General features: G+C 33.9%; 1 protein-coding gene across 1 annotated transcript; it reads left to right on the top strand.

Moving 5' to 3' along the window:
• The first annotated feature begins 240 nt into the window (after positions 1-240).
• On the top strand, positions 241-14,749 carry LOC145626875 (ribonuclease H2 subunit A-like). The gene is made up of 9 exons (XM_081679344.1): positions 241-451; positions 570-641; positions 8,026-8,149; positions 8,393-8,480; positions 9,502-9,639; positions 9,719-9,806; positions 9,878-9,998; positions 13,518-13,709; positions 14,459-14,749. Exons 1-8 carry the CDS (start codon positions 367-369, stop codon positions 13,696-13,698), a joined length of 897 nt encoding a protein of 298 aa, XP_081535470.1. The 5' UTR covers positions 241-366; the 3' UTR covers positions 13,699-13,709; positions 14,459-14,749.
• Positions 14,750-16,259: the final 1,510 nt, after the last annotated feature.

Below are 16,259 nucleotides of genomic sequence, written 5' to 3'. Positions count from 1 at the left end.
AATAAAAAATTGTAAAAAGCAAAAGTAGTGATGAAAATTGGAGGAGAGAGAATATAAAATTAATAAAATATGATTTATGTTGGATCCACCAAGTGAAAGAAATGAATTAAATATTGTAAAAACTTTTTAAATAGGAAAATAGAGCAAGTATTTAAAAACGGCCGGAAAAAAATAGTGGAGCAACTATTTAAAAAGGAAGGGAATATATATTTAGAATTGCAGCTCTTCGTATATAGGGTAAGCGGTCCAATATTTTTGCTCACCGATTGCTTATAGTACTACAACACTCTCTAGTTTAGCCTCCTCCCTAGTCGTGGTTTCTGGCGGGAAACACAACTACAGAGAGAGAAAGAGAAAAAGACGAAGATGGAATCAGATGGAGCACTACCCAATTGGGCATTAGAGCCTTGTATGATGGGTATCGATGAAGCTGGTAGAGGCCCTGTACTAGGTTTGTTTTCCCCTTTTTTTCTTCTATTTTACAAAAAATCTTCATGCTTCATCCAATATCTAATTTCTTTTTTCGATTATGTTTAATTTACTAATTAAAATGCTGTTTCTGGGTTCAGGTCCAATGGTGTATGGATGCTTGTACTGTGCTGTTTCTTTTCAGAAGACTCTTGCTTCATTGGAATTTGCAGGTTTTCTCCCTTTTTTATTTTTTCGAAAATTTCAATTTAATTTTGCTTTAAGATTTGTCGTTTTATTGATTTGTAAATTAATTGTTTTTTTTAAAGATAATTTGGTCTAATATATCTGGGGCTTTAATGATTTGTTGGTAGATTGGTTTAATAAGTTGATTAAACAATTAGCGCTAATGCTTGATTTTGCTGTTAATTCAAAGCTGGTAAAGTTTTTTATTTTTTTTCATCAACCGGAATGTAAAATAATTGGAATTGGCTCGTATTGGTTATGGAGGATGCACCGGTTTTCCCGGCTTTTGGTATGTGGATGGTGATTTAAGGGTGTGTTCAGGTTAGGGGATTGATGAGCAGGATAAGGATAAAATTGATGGGGATTTTGGTTTATATTGAAATTAAGTTGGGAATGTAAGTAAATTATATATTAAATGGTGGAACTTTTTTCCCTATTTTGTTTGCAGTGATAAATGAATCATTAATGGCTTAAGGACATAATCTTCGAAATTTAAGAAATGGGTAGAAAAAAGCTCTTCTGTCTGTTGAGGATATAAAGTTCCGTTTTTTTTTTTTTTTTTGGACGAAGAGGAGATAAAGTTCTGTTTGGATTTTATCCATTTAAAGGATCTCTAGTTTAAGAGTTTTGCATTCTGACCGAAATTGTTTCAAACCAATTGCGGTATGCGTGGCTCATCGTCATTGCGTTGTTGTTAAAGGTATTTTACAGGTTTTAACGACATGGCATGGGTTTATATATGTGTCTGGTATGTGTGCCTTAGAATAACTTGTGCGAGCCATGCTTGGTTCAAGTTTTTCACGCTTTACCGAGAATATTCATGCTGATTGTAGAACCTCATTTTCTTAAGTTGCAATCCATTCTTTGACAGATTTTATTCGTTTTTTGTATGCTTTTGGTCCATTGATTCTCCCACTATAAAGAGCCACTAATCTTAGTACAAAGTTTTATTTTTATTTTTATTTTTATTTATTTATTTATTTTTTGACACATTCTTAGAACAAAGTTGATTGTTGCTCATTATATAAAGATCTTAAACTTGGAGAATTATTACTACTCCATATATCTTAATTTCATATTCTTACTCCCTCCGTTTTTAAATACTTGCTCCATTTCTCCATGCGCGGAGTTTTAGGAGAATTTGGAGAAAGTAATAAAATATGGAAGTAGTGGGGTTGGTGGAAGAATAAAAAATTGTAAAAAACCAAAAGTAGTGGAGAGAATTGAAGGAGAGAGAATATGGAACTAGTATTGTTGGGACCACTTGGTGAGAGAAATTAATTAAATATTGTAAAAGCTTTCTAAATAAGGAAATGAAGCAAGTATTTAAAAACGGCCGGAAAAGGAAAGTGGAGCAAGTATTTAAAAACGGAGGGAGTATATTAGAACCCAAACCTGTCTTAAATATGATGGCTGCTAACATGCAGAGAAACATATGTTTGAGATAAGCTGCTCATCTAGAAACTATATTGGTACAGTTGAAAAAGTTCCTACTAGTCTACCACATGCTTGAAAAACAAGGTGTTGTCAGCCATGTTTCCAGCTTATGCTTTTGAAAGTTATTAAAAGTCCACCCAAGAAGATAATTTTTGCTTCTTTTTGATGGAGTAGTTTATGAACTTACCCTGTTTCATTTTGGATTTCAATGCTCTCTTTGGTGCTTTTAGAATTGGAGTTGTCTTAAGTATTAGTCAAATCTTGAAGAATAATAGCTCCCAAACTTCGGAAGTGACTGGGTCAAGTCTGACAATGGTATACTTGTGGGTAGAGTTGGTAATTAAGCAATGCATAATTCCAGAAGTAGTGCTATGGAAGCTTGCTGCTAGCTTTGTGACTTTTGTGAGCTAAATTTTTTGGTGAATAACCCTCCCATCCCAAAGTGAATACCCTCATCATCCACTTGGATGTACCAAATAATATATCTTCTAATAGTATATCCTGTTTTGTAGAAATTTCCTACATTCAATTCCTTTGAAATTTTCTCAAAACCTGTATCACTTGAAATTGAGACATTTATTAGGGGTAGAGAGTTCATTATTTTCCTAAATGTATCTGACTTCCTACATGTTTGGTTTTGTTGCATCTATAAAATCAATTATGCCTACTATAGAAGTATAACCCAAAAAGCGTATGGTGAGATTGAGGTCATCTAAGATTTCTTTTACTTTAGAATTCTAATGGATATAACCAGAAATGTTTGAAGGAGTTGTGTGATCCATCCACAAGTGGTAGGTTGGATTGAATTATTTTTCATTTGTAGCTGTTTTTTTTTTCTTTAAAGCACTTAGTTGGCGAAGGTGAATTGTAAGATGATGCATGTATAAGGTAAGATAAGATCAATCTGTAAAGAAGCATGTAGGATGCTCTTGAAGTTGAACTGAGATCTGATCCGTATACAAAGGTTTGCTAAAAAGAATTGGCCTGGATTCCTGATCGAACGAGACATGTTCCTAATATTGTATATTTACAGGGGGTCTATGAGGAAGCTATCCTGAAAAAAAATTAGTTTGTAAGGGAGATTTCATTTATATCCTTCTGTCTATAGGTTTCTAAATTCCGCCAGAAAAATCAGAGCCAATTTACCGAGGCTTGCTTGTTATTATATGATCCTGAACTGTCATTATATCATGGGACACCAATTGTCCTTTAGTTCCGCTGATTTAAAACTTGTTTATTTTTCCATGGCTTGTTATTTCTCGTTCCCGTGCTTCCCTCTTTACGTGGTTTTGACTCAATCAATAGTAAGCTAGATTTTAAAACTCTGATTGATAGGTTGAACCTAATAAGAGACAGGATCAGTTGAGTGCTTGAGATATGCTTGCTGTCACAGAGAAACAGCCAGGAACTAGTGTGTTGAACCCTTCTCTTGAGACCTGGCAAGTAGCTGGGAAGGGAGGAGGTGAGTATGGCAAAAAGGGTGTGCATGTTCAAGAAGATATTCTGATCAGCAATCCTTTTGAGCAACTGTACCATGGTGGTGATGTTGAAAACAAGGGTGGCGGTGTGGCGCCCCCACTCTAGGCTGAAGGAGGTTCATGGATAGGATTTGAGTTTGGAATGTGAGGGGCATAAATGGCCTCTCAAAGCAGGAGGAGGTTAAGAACTTCCTTTTGGGACATAGGGTTGTGTTGTTTGCTTGAGACAAAGCTTAAGCAGGCTAATTTTCGGGGGATTCATGCTCATTTGTTTCTGGGGAATTACCACTAATTTTTCCCTGGTTAAGGGTGGCAGAATTCTGGTGGCCTGGCTGCCTGATTTCTTTCAGGTTCAGATTCTGTATAATCATGCTCAGCTTATTTATTTGAAGGTTAGAAATTGTGCTCTTTCTTTTGATTTTCATTTTACTGTGGTGTATGGTATGAATGATGGGAAGGAAAGAGAGGAGTTGTGGTGTTTGATCAAGGATATTAGCAGAGGTTGTTGGGGATTTTAACTCTCCTCTAAACTACTCTGATAGAATAGGAAGACCTATATCTTTGTCTGAGATTGAAGATTTTAGGGATTGTGTGCACTCTAGTGGTGTGCTGGATATGAAAAGTATTGGAAGCACTTTTACTTGGAATAATAAGCAAGAGGGGGATAGTAGGGTTTCTGGATTGCTGCTTATCCTAGCTCTTTTGTTAATTATATGCCTGAGCTATCTTTTGATCATTGTCCTGCTGTTCTACATATTGATGATATAAGGGGTAGTCACAAGTCTAACTTCAAATTTCTGGATATGTGGACTTTACATCCTCAGTTTCTTGAAATTGTGAAGAACGTTTGGGACACCAGGATGTATAGAGTGGAGATGTATATGGTGGTTAAGAAGCTGAAATTGCTTAAAGAGCTGAAAACTCTGCATAGAACTGATTTTGCAGATATTGAGATGCAATATGATAAGCTTAAGCATGAGTTGGGTAAAATGCAGAAGGATATTAAAAAATGTATGGCTGATACTGCTTAAAAGTGAAGGAGAGCCGGCTGCTGACTGAATTTGCTCAAGATAGAGAGCAGTATTTTTCTTGGCTTTCTCTGGCTGCAGGTAGGGGATGAGAATACTAAATATTTTCATAGAAGTATTAAGATGAGAAAATACAAGAAGAGAGTGATAGCTATTAAAGGGACTGATGGAGGTTGGTCTGAGTCTCCTAAGCAGATTTCTAATGCTTTTGTGGCTTATTATAAAGGGTTGTTAGGGAAAGGTTGTGGTGACAGAGTGAAGCTTTGTCCTGTTGTGGTGACGCAACTACCTCCTCATTTAATTTCATCCAAAAATCACACATTGTAAGGTCCGTTGACTGGAGGGTCGAGATTCAAATTATCATCTAAACAAAACAAAAGTGCAAAATCCCTAAATTTCATACGATTGTCCCGATTAATCAATCTAAAGTAAATTACAGTAATTGCTTTACGTTTTTTCAGACTTCAATGGAATTAGAAATTCATCTGTTTAACGTTGATACGTAAAATGGCGCATAGTAAAGAATGAACCCATACCAACACCTGTAAAAACCCATTTAAGTTGCTCTTAATACCAATAACATTTAAAGAATTATCATGAATAAATCTAGTTGGAATTAAAGGGTGAGTTTGAAGGTGTTGAAACTTATCTCGTTGTTGTTGTGTTGCAAAAACAACCTCCGAGTAGTCATTGTTTCCAAAACTCTCGTGTTCCACTGAAATTTGTTGTTGTTGTTGCTTCTTTGCCCTCAAACTTTCTCCCTTTTTCCTCTTTAAAGCTTCCTTAGGTGCCATTGATGTTTGATTGAAGCTTTCTCTCTAACTTAAAAAATGGGAACCTTGAAAAAATGAAGAAAAATGAAAAATTCTTGTTAGAGGATAAAGAATGGAAAGGGATCACAATGATGTTGAGAAATATGATGATCTAAGTAGAAAATCTAAAGAAAATGAGTATTTTGGTTGGAGTTTAGAGAGAGAAAGTGAGAGAATAAGAGAGTGAATAAAAATAAGAAAGGATGAAGAAAGAAAGAAGTCAAAGCTTTAATTGAAACTCATTTAATTCATACAGTCAATATGAAATTTACTTGCAACATAAAAAATTAACAAGAACTAATTATCCTTCCATATTAATTAATAAATCTCTAAAAATGCTAAAATTAAACTACTCACCCATAGTTAGATCTAATCTTAACAAACCAATTATTTCTAACATATTGAAAACAATAATTAAGACTAAGCAATAAAAGAGGTGAGAAACAATACCAAACTTAAGGAAATTTGTACTAGTAATTATGAAAACTTGAATAAAAAATTAATAGATGAAAAGTGTTCTTAATACTAAAAATCTCTCTAAAACCTAAAGCCGAAAGAAATTAATTAAAAACGTGCTTAAGAATTCTTCAACAAAATTTAAATACTTCTCTTAAAGACGATTACAAAAGAAAGCTAAAACTGGCCTACAAAATACATGCGTCCGATCGGTCTAATGTTCGCCCAATTGAGCTGTTATACTTTGACAATTTCTTGCTGACGTTCCGGACTTAAAGTCGATCAGGCGCTTATCTCTTAGCTTTAAATAAACTGTCATACATAATGCGGTCCAATTCTAGTATCTCATAGAGGTCTATTTGCCTCAGTATTCACCGAAAATTCCTACAAAATTCATACTAACTATATTTAGTAATAAAAATAGCTCCATAGAGCTAAAAAACCATTTATCAAATACCAATGAGAAGTATGTGGTGGTAGCTCCTTATTGGTAGCTCTTTATATTAATTGTAGAATTAAATCTATTTTTCCCTATAAATAATAATTCTAGCTGAAATAAAAGGATCAATATTACTTGAATCATGGTATCTTCTACTCTTCTAGTACTAGGGATGTTGACAGGAACCTACTTTTGCTACGTAGTGTTGTTAAACTAGTCCACAGGTTTCCCATTGCACCGCATTGACAAAATATATGTTCTAGAATATCATGTGGGTAGGAGGTGGAGAGGGGTGGAATGGTTTGGTTAAGGGGATGCTTTAACAGTCCTTAGCCAAATTGGTATAAAAGTTAGAACCCTTGTGACATATTGGTATAAAAGTTATCGCCGGCGACATATTGGTATAAAAGTTAGCAAGTTTGACTGATTGGTAAAAAAGTTAATCACTGGTGGCATATTAGCGTTTAAGTTAACAAATTGCAACAAATTAGTATAAAAAGTTGCAAGTTGTGACATTGCACCCTTCTTTTCTTGCCGAATGAGGGTTTTTTTTTTTTTTTTTTTTTTTTTTTTTTTTTTTTTGTTGTTGTTGTTAGTTCTCATTTTATGCTAAATAATTCTCCTCCAAGCTATTCAAAAAAAAAAAAAAAAAAAATCTCCTCCATACTCATTCACCTAAAATAATCGACAAATAATAACAAAAAATAAAAATAAATTGTGAGTTAAAAAAAAAATCTCAATAAATGGATGGAAAGAGAAATTTTTATAATTTAATGTCTCAAAAGTTAAAATTGACATGTAATAAGTTGTAATATTTAAGAAGTCGGGAGCAAATATATTTATATAAAATTGAATATTGGAAAAAAAAAGCTCAATATAATCTTGAAAATATTTAATTAAAGAGTTTGATCTTGTTATTTTTCTTGCTGCATAATCTAGAATATTTCTTTATATTTTCCTATTTTTCCTTTCTTTTAACTTTTTTTTGGGGCTTTTAATAGTGTCCAAGAAATTTACATTAAATATTTGAAGGAAAAAAAAAAGGGTAATAAAAAAAATAATAGATTTAAGCTACAAGAATAAGAATAATCATTTGTACAATATACGCTTATTATTCCAACAAGAAAGAGGGTTAAATGTCATCTCTAATAAACTTTTATACCAATATGTCATCACATGGTAACTTTTATACCAATATGCCGCCGGTGAGTGCGGTGACTAACTTTTATACCAATCTGTCACAACTTGCTAACTTTTATATTAATTTGTCGTCGGCGATAACTTTTATACCAATATTTCACAAAGGTGCTAACTTTTATACCAATTTGGCTAATTGGCCTGCTTTTTAACATTCACTACTTTATACCTTTAAAGGTGTACACTAATTTGACATATAAGCAACTGCAACTCTTAATTTCTTGCTTGAATAGAACAATGAGTTCTATTCCCTAGTGGTTTTATTTGCTTGGAGGGATTACCTTAGAACCTTTTTACATCAGCTTCTTGCAATTCTAAGAAAATTTGTCATACTATCCGCTAATGTGATTAATAATTCTAAATAGTGTCAAATTATGAAATCTGTATGCTGTCATAGAGTAACACCACAGCAACATTCTCACCTTATTTTATGCAAATGTATAAGCTCGTTAGCTTGAATAAATGTTATTTTCTACCACTGAGACGTGACTACCTTTTCTATTCCCTCTAAATATATATATCAGATTCAAAAACTCTCAAGGAAGAGAAAAGGGAGGAATTGTTCGAGTCATTGAAGGCTAATGAATCTATTGGCTGGAGTGTTGATGTAATAGATCCCCGAGAATTGTCGGCCAAAATGTTAAAGAAGTAAGCAAGTATTCAATGTATATATATATATATATATATATATATATATATATATATATATATATATATATTTCCATTTGGGAGGTTTGATGTGCCTTTAGTTTAACTTTTTCTCTCTATGAGTGAGATAAATCTTAATGAAATATATATTTTTTTTCTTTTTCCAATTAGGAGATTTGATTTACCTTTAATTTGACTCTCTCTCTCTCTCTCTCTCTCTCTCTCTCTCTATTGTTCCAACAGGAGTAAGATAAATCTTAATGAAATATCACATGAATCAGCAATGGGCCTTGTCACACGAGTGCTTAATATGGGGGTGCTTCTAACGCAGGTAATGAATTTTGTTAGAAAACACAAGAAACATGTTTAAAATTGACTATGATATTCTAGATGCTAATGCTAATGTTGTTTTAGTTTAAAAGAAAGTCCTATTACTAGATTGTTCAGCATGTAGAATCTGTTGCTTTAGTCATATAGATATACCTATATAATGACAGCATACACCTAGTCACAGATTTGATTTGGTATAACCGTATAGTAATTTATAAAGGGTAGACGAGTAGTACTCAGAATGAGTGGGTGTTCAGATTAAAGGGTGAAGATAATATTTCACAACCAATGTACAATGTTCATAGTGAAAGGGTTTGTTAGAAGAAGTTGTGCATGGAAAATATTGTCATTTGGAGTCTTGTTAATGATATAATATTTTTTTATTTTATTTTTATTTTTATTTATATTTATTTCTTTTTTATAAGTTTTATTATTATATAACGTAAGATATTTAAGGCATAATATGTGCTTAGGGATGCATGATCCTCCCCCATACTACAATATTGCATGAACAAAAGAACTATTGCTTTTACTTTATAGAGTATTAAAAACAATATTAGTAAACCCATTTGTGAGCATATTTCCTACACGCTCTACTTGTCTTGCCTTATCTTTTCACATTTTTTTCTACAATTATGTGATTTAAGTGTGTGGGTGAGCACTGAAGTGTTGAGTAAGGATTCCATACCCTTATTGGTGTGCCAAGTGTCCTACAACAATACAAGAACTTGGGGGTAGTTAAAAGAAAATGATAGCTAAGGCCTTAGCAATGGTCATACAGGTAAAATATAGGGTCCACTAGTTGGTTTTATTTTATTTTATTTTATTTATTTTTATATTGATTCATCTTTCCTCTATTTGATGAGTGAGAAGTTGTAGTCACAAACTCACAAGTTCACCTTCACCTTTACTTTCCACATTTTAAATGTCTAAAGGCTTGACAAGGCTGACACATATTTGCACTTAAATGTTTTTTTTTTTTTTTTTTAAGCAACGTAGCTAACAGTGATGTCCCATTATAGGTCTTTGTGGATACGGTTGGAGACGCTGACAAGTATTGTACGAAGTTGTCTGAAAGATTTCCATCAATTAAATTTGTGGTTGCCAAGAAAGCCGACAGTCTTTACCCTGTTGTCAGTGGAGCCAGCATAGTTGCAAAGGTATCTGTGTTTTCCTTCAAGTCTCTATTGCTAAAATGATACAAGATGATTCTCATACAATACTTGTTTGGACAATTAGGTTACTAGAGATTGGGCTTTGCGTAATTGGACCTTTGATGAATCAGCAGAAAACATGCACAGGAACTTTGGGTCCGGCTACCCTGGAGGTTTGTAGCTAGAGACTCTATTGTATAAGTGGTTTTATCTTTAGGCAATCTTATCATGCCCTATAATGCAGATCCTGAGACTAAGGCGTGGCTGGAACATCACAAACACTCTATTTTTGGATTCCCTACATTGGTACGCTTTAGCTGGGGCACTTGCACTACTTACTTCAAAGATGGCGCTGAAGTATTATGGTGAGACAATCTACACTTTTATACTGCTAATATTGCTTGAGAATTGATCCATATACATAAAACTGCTTAATACCTCTTTGATATGCATATATGGTTGGACACTAGAATGAAGTCTATGAATTACTGCAAGGTGATATAGTGATGTGAAGTGCTTAAAATATGTAGCACTTTGTTCATTTGGTTGATAGTCTTCTGTTTTACCCTCCCCCACCTCAACAAAGAGACTCAACAGTCTTTTTAAAAATGATTAACAAGAATTACTTATTGTCATTTATAAAGATCAAAGCCTTTATCCCCAATGATGGAGTCAGCTACATTAAACAGGATGTCATCTCTAGTTATCTTCAACCATGATCCTCTCCTTTCTTCTTATCCTTCTTGACTCCTTCCATCCAAGTCATCATAGGTCTTCCTCGACTTCTGGTCTCATGTTCTCGCCTATTTACTTTCCTTCATACGCTTCTTCCATTCTACATTTTCACATGGCCACATTAGCATCATAGCTCTCCATTTTCTTACCTTAAAGGTGTTCCTACACATCCCTTTCACCATCCGCATCTCTACTACTCACAAACATGCTTTTTCTTGGAAGTTGACAATACAATTATACAACCCATAAAACAGTTGTCGTCCTGTAGAATTTTGCCCTTAACACCAAAGCTATGCTTTTGTCACACAATAATGGCGTTTAGGACCTTGTTCCATTGCCTAAAGGAGTGAAACCCATTGGTTGTAAATGGAAATGTAAGACCAAGAGGGATTCAAATGGCAATGTGATGAAGTGTAAGGCTCGTCTGGTCGCTAAGGGCTATACTTAAGAGGAAGACATTGATTATAAGGAGACTTGTTTTCCCGTTTCTTCTAAAGACTCCTGTAAGATTATGACGGCAATTGTAGCTTATTTTGAACTTTGAGTTACATTAGATGGATTATGGATGTTAAAACAACATTTCTCAATGGTGACATTGAAGAAACCATCTATCTGCGGCAACCAAAAATAAAATTTGGATTTCTCTCTTTATACTTTGTATCAGAAGATTAAAAGAAAATGGTTTGTTAATTAAAAAAAAAATCCATCTATGGACTTAAACAAGCTTCTCATCAATGGTGCTTCACGAGTTGCATGTCTCGGGGTTTTAAGATGAATGTGTGTTTCCATAAGTTTATGGGGAGCAAGCATTTAGAGCTGAAAGATCTTGTAGATGCCTCTTTTGTGGTAGGAATATTAATTTATTTGGTCTATCACAAAAGCTGTATCGAGAACGTTTAAAAAAAGTTATGGCATAGCTAGGTGATACCCCCTTTGGCTAAGGGAGACAAATTTTGAGTTTAGAGTTATGCAAAAAATTCCTTATTCCTTATGCTTTGGCATCAGGGAGCCTAATGTATGCCCATATTGCCCAAGTTTGCACACTTGATCCAGGGATTTATCATTAGAAAGCATTAGAAAAGGTTTGCGTTGTTATTGTCATATAAGGCAAATTAAGTACTTTCTCTAATAATATTGCAACAAGGATAAATCACATATTGCGAAGCACATTTTATATGTTAAATATCTATAATTGTATAAATGTAAAAATTACAAAAAGTTGATATTGTAAAAGTATTTTATGAGGCGTATTTAACAAGATCCCACATGACTATAATTTGCTTACAAATAAATCATTTTATATGGTCAAACAAGAGTGGTGAATAGTGTAAAAATCATGTGGTTGCAATAATATTGGACGGAGGAAGTATTATGCAATTATCAATATCACACATATTTAATTGTATTTGGTCCATGTGGGAGATTATAAGAAATATGGACCTTAATATAATAATATGCATTTTCAATACAAGTATAATTGTACTTTTTCGCTATCACACAATTTAGCCCAAAATAAAGTATTACCTTGGTTGCACAATGATCTTTACATTTGGAATCTTACAACTATTAAAAACGAGAGAGAATCTTTGTTCACTCTATATACAAGAACAAATGTAGTCATATGGGGTGTAGTTTGATTCGTCATAATGACTACATCATTATAAATATTCAATTTTTATAATTTTTTGCTAACGTGAGAATAGAGATATTGCGATCAAAGCTTTGTATTGATATACATAAACTGGAAAATTTTCAAGAAATATGGATCGGAATACAATTATATGCGTGTACAATACAAGATAACTGCTACCATATGGTTTTGCCCACCCAAAAAAAAAAAAGAAAAAGTTATTCAATTAAAAAATAATTTGGCTAGCACACATCTTTTAATGTGTGTTTAGTCTTTTATGTGCAGAAACCGTCGAGCCTTTTCTAATACATGATGGGCGGATTAGGAAAGGAGTCTATTGATAGATGTCTAGAGTTATGGTCTCTACTAGTACATACAATAGACCCTCAAATACACCCCATTAGCAGAGAGAAAACCTTAGTGTGTGTATCAGATCAGATCAGCTTTAGGCAACTTTTGTGTTCTTTCCTTGTGAGCCATTTGGTAGTGAAGTGAAAATTTTTAACACTATATAAATACAGAAGGAACCAAATATATTGAAGGGGATGATTCCTTTTCTTTGCTACCGACCAATAAGAGCTCAATTCAGCATCCCTTGACTGGTATCTTCATCGAGGGAGAAATGGCATATAATCCATAATTGGGATTTAGCAGCATATGAGCATATCATTTTCGCCAGCTGCCAACAAATTTCATTTTTTTGCTGGTGTTATAGGTCATTATAGTTTTTATGAACTCTTTTTTCTCTCTTTATTGCTCTCTCTTCTAGAGAGATCGATGCGTACATAGATTGAGATATTTTCCTTGCGTCAAATGCATCTGTAATAGGCTAGCAATTTACTGTAATTAATTCAACTAGGGAGAAGTTATATGGGGAGAAGATTGGCTATTTAGGAGACTTGTAGCCTCAAGATACTAACCCCTTGTAACATTTTGACAGCAAATTGAGGCTGCTAATGGATACCCTACAAAATGATCTCTCCTTTATATAGTACAAACATTCTACTCAAAAGCATGCTAATGATTAATGATTGTTGTCTTCTACTCCTAACAGAGAATCAGCTCTTCTTTCACTTGTTGCCCCATCATAAAGTGCTTCATTAATCAATTGTTTGTCTTCTTCCTCCAAAGGGTATGTGAGTATTTTCTCTTGCTGTGCTTGGTTACCTGCTTTATTTTGCATCCATCGTTGGACTTGGCTTGTTGCTTTCCACCGTTGACTTCCCCTCTAACATAGACCCAAGTGGTTGTTGACCCGGATCCATTGCAGCATCTCAGAGTTTTAGATGTGTTTTAATTCTGAGCTTGGGAGAAGACACTTGGATGGTGCAGAAAAAACATTCATGATATTTATTTTCAAACATTTAACAATATTGACATTTTGCTACCCTGAGACACCACGCCCACGCACACACTTCCACACACATCTGCTGATTTTTTTGAGGTTGCTTTACAGTAAATAAATTCAGGGAATCTCTAATTGTGTGATTGTTTTTCATTTGTCCAATATCTTCTATAGGGAAGCAGATGGTGCCTTGGATGAGGATGGCACAGCTAACAAGAATGGCAAGCGACAGCTCAAGCTAAGCAATCTAGGTTTCACAGGAGGCAAGAGAAACAGCGAGGAGATGGAGTCCAGTGGTAAAGGTCGTTGCAAGTTTTTCCAGACTCGCAAACTCGAACAGCTTGTACAATTTTAAGTTATTTCAAGGTACAGAATTATTGCAAAATTTGGGATCTTTTTATAAGTGAGGTTAACTGTGGAGTTAACTCTTACAGGTACATAATTTGTACAAGAGTAGATATCATATACGAAGTATCGAATTGCTAATCTTTCAAAGAATTCAGATTCAATAAGTTCTCTGATATTTAGTAGCTATGTTATGTGAACCTGGTATCTACATTAGCAAATGATGCATTTATTAAAATCTGCTAATTTCCCATTATTTAGTTTTTTGGGTAGTTGGTTAGTTAAACTCATTTCGCTTTGTATTGTATGATGCGACATCTAATTTCTGATGAAAATGACGGCTTACATGCATTGCTTGAAAGATGATCCTTTTGCCGAACAAATAGGCACACATTTATTTTAGGATGTTAGAAAAAATTGAACTTCCCAAAATTGTAAATATTAAATCTATTAATATTCAATATATGCATTTACTTTCGAATACTTATTAATTTTGTTGTAGTCTTTAATATGTGAGGTTGGGATAATGTGATGATTATTTTCAGACAGAAAGAGTGCATAAAAGTATGATAATCTAGTCTTCATGTCTAATAATATACTTGTAGTTAAGTGTGGTTAAGGAATTTTTCAGAAGTTCTGTAAGTTGGATCTTTTCTCTGAGATTTAAGGCCAAGTCATTGTCAATTAACATTTGTGTTCCCTGATCCTTGTCACTTACTGCATTTCCATCCTTGTGTTCTTGTAATCAAGTGCTTTTACTTCTGAAACAGGCATATTGAACACACTGCTGTACAAAGCATGTGGATGTGCAAAGCAACCTGCAATGTCTGTCAACTTCAATGACTTATGATGATATTTACTGTTTCTGTGGAACCAGAATGGAAGCATTGAAGCGTCTTGATATGTTTGTTCATATTCACATACTTTGTCTGCCTTGCTTACAAATGTAGGTGCTGGCTATGACCGACTGTAAAATGAAGAACTGAGGTCTGAAACTCTGAGGATTCTCTGTAACGTTATGGTTCTGAAATTTTCCGCTAATTTTTCTTTTATCTTGTTCATCATTTGCATTGACATATTTAAAACTCAAATTTTCCAAGATAATAAGCTAGGTTAATCGGTTAACACTAATAACGTAAACAAGGATTGGAAATTTTTTTTTTTTTTTTTTTTTTTTTTTTTTTTTTTTTTTTTTTTTTTTTATGTACGAAGTATATTACAAACCAAACCAGAATTTATAACTGATGCAGATCATCTATAATCTCCAATAGTGTTAATTAAGCATGAAAGTATTCAGGAATGATCTCTTCGATAGTCATGTGATTCAAGTAAAAACCTGATTACAGACCATGCATGTCAAAGCTCCTATTAATCATCAAGCTGATCGGTTTTGTGACAAAAAAACTAACATAATATTAACAGTAGTAGTTCTTAAACCCGTCATTCTGTTAGCCAGTACTTAGTAATCTTTCCTTAGAGAGAAGGTTATATTATTACCAGTAGCTGACTAAATTAAGTGTTGCAATATATTTGTAAACTAAACACTTCAATGAAATAATGTATCCGGAGATAATGATAAAAACTACACGATCAAAAACAATCAACACAGGGGTGCGGACTGGGATAACACAGTCTTTCTTAAATAGCAACAGGGCACTTATCGCTTACTGAAGTAATGACCTCGATGTGTCAATATCCCAAGCCAAAGTAAGCTCTAAGAATGACCTCAATGTGTAGACCTAGGGGTGCTAATTGAGTTGAGAAGCTCGCGAGCAACTCGTAGTCGACTCGAGATGTTAACGAGCACGAGTTGAGCAAGCTCTAACTCGACTCGATAAGCTCGTGAGCAACTCGATAATATAATATTAATATAGAATTTGCAATTAAAGTTACTATCTTTAAACAAATTTGACACTTGTTAAGTCTTAATTTATATCATAAAAAAAAAGAGTAAATGTTTAATAATATCAATATATAATAAGGAAAACAATATAAATTGAATAAAAAATCAAATAAAGTCATATAATAATAGAAGGACTAAATTTTAACGAGCAGATCATCGTGAGCTACTTGACTCGACTCAAAACTTTAATGAGCACGAGTCGAGCAGATTTTATTTGCTCGAAACTTTAATGAGCACGAGTTGAGCACATGTAAAAAGTTTTCGAGTTGAGTCGAGCACCCCTCAACTCGTGATCGACTAGCTCGGTAAGCACCCCCATGTAGACCACCATAGTTTGTGAAACTATCAGGCCCTTAGGTGCCTCCAAATTGCCTACTGCAACTACTTATTATTCTAGGCCATCTCTACCAAATGTAACAAGCCGACAGATAGTTTAGCCCAAAATATCTGATTGCTCGCGGACAGAGGCAAAATGACAATGGAAACTCAGGCGTTCTTAGCAGGGTTAAATCAGGACTGTTTCTTTGTTGATATCTATGTACCATTCTTACAGTAAAACATCATCCAAAAGGAAAGCTACTTTAGTTCGATAATTTAAACTAATATAAGCTCAATTAAATTTAACTTTGTAAATTAGTCTTGTTATATTATTCTTGGCCCTGCGATTG

This window comes from Chenopodium album, chromosome 4 (genome assembly GCF_948465745.1).
Source record: "Chenopodium album chromosome 4, dcCheAlbu1.1, whole genome shotgun sequence".
Taxonomy (NCBI): Eukaryota; Viridiplantae; Streptophyta; class Magnoliopsida; order Caryophyllales; family Amaranthaceae; genus Chenopodium; species Chenopodium album.
This window is presented reverse-complemented; position numbering and strand designations above follow the sequence as displayed.

Excerpts from the sequence above, each read along its gene's own strand:
- LOC145626875 (XM_081679344.1), top strand. The coding sequence starts at position 367 with ATGGAATCAGATGGAGCACTACCCAATTGGGCATTAGAGCCTTGTATG. Across the intron at positions 9,640-9,718 it reads GAGCCAGCATAGTTGCAAAG|GTTACTAGAGATTGGGCTTT; the intron begins GTATCTGTGTTT and ends TTGGACAATTAG. Across the intron at positions 9,807-9,877 it reads TGGGTCCGGCTACCCTGGAG|ATCCTGAGACTAAGGCGTGG; the intron begins GTTTGTAGCTAG and ends CCTATAATGCAG.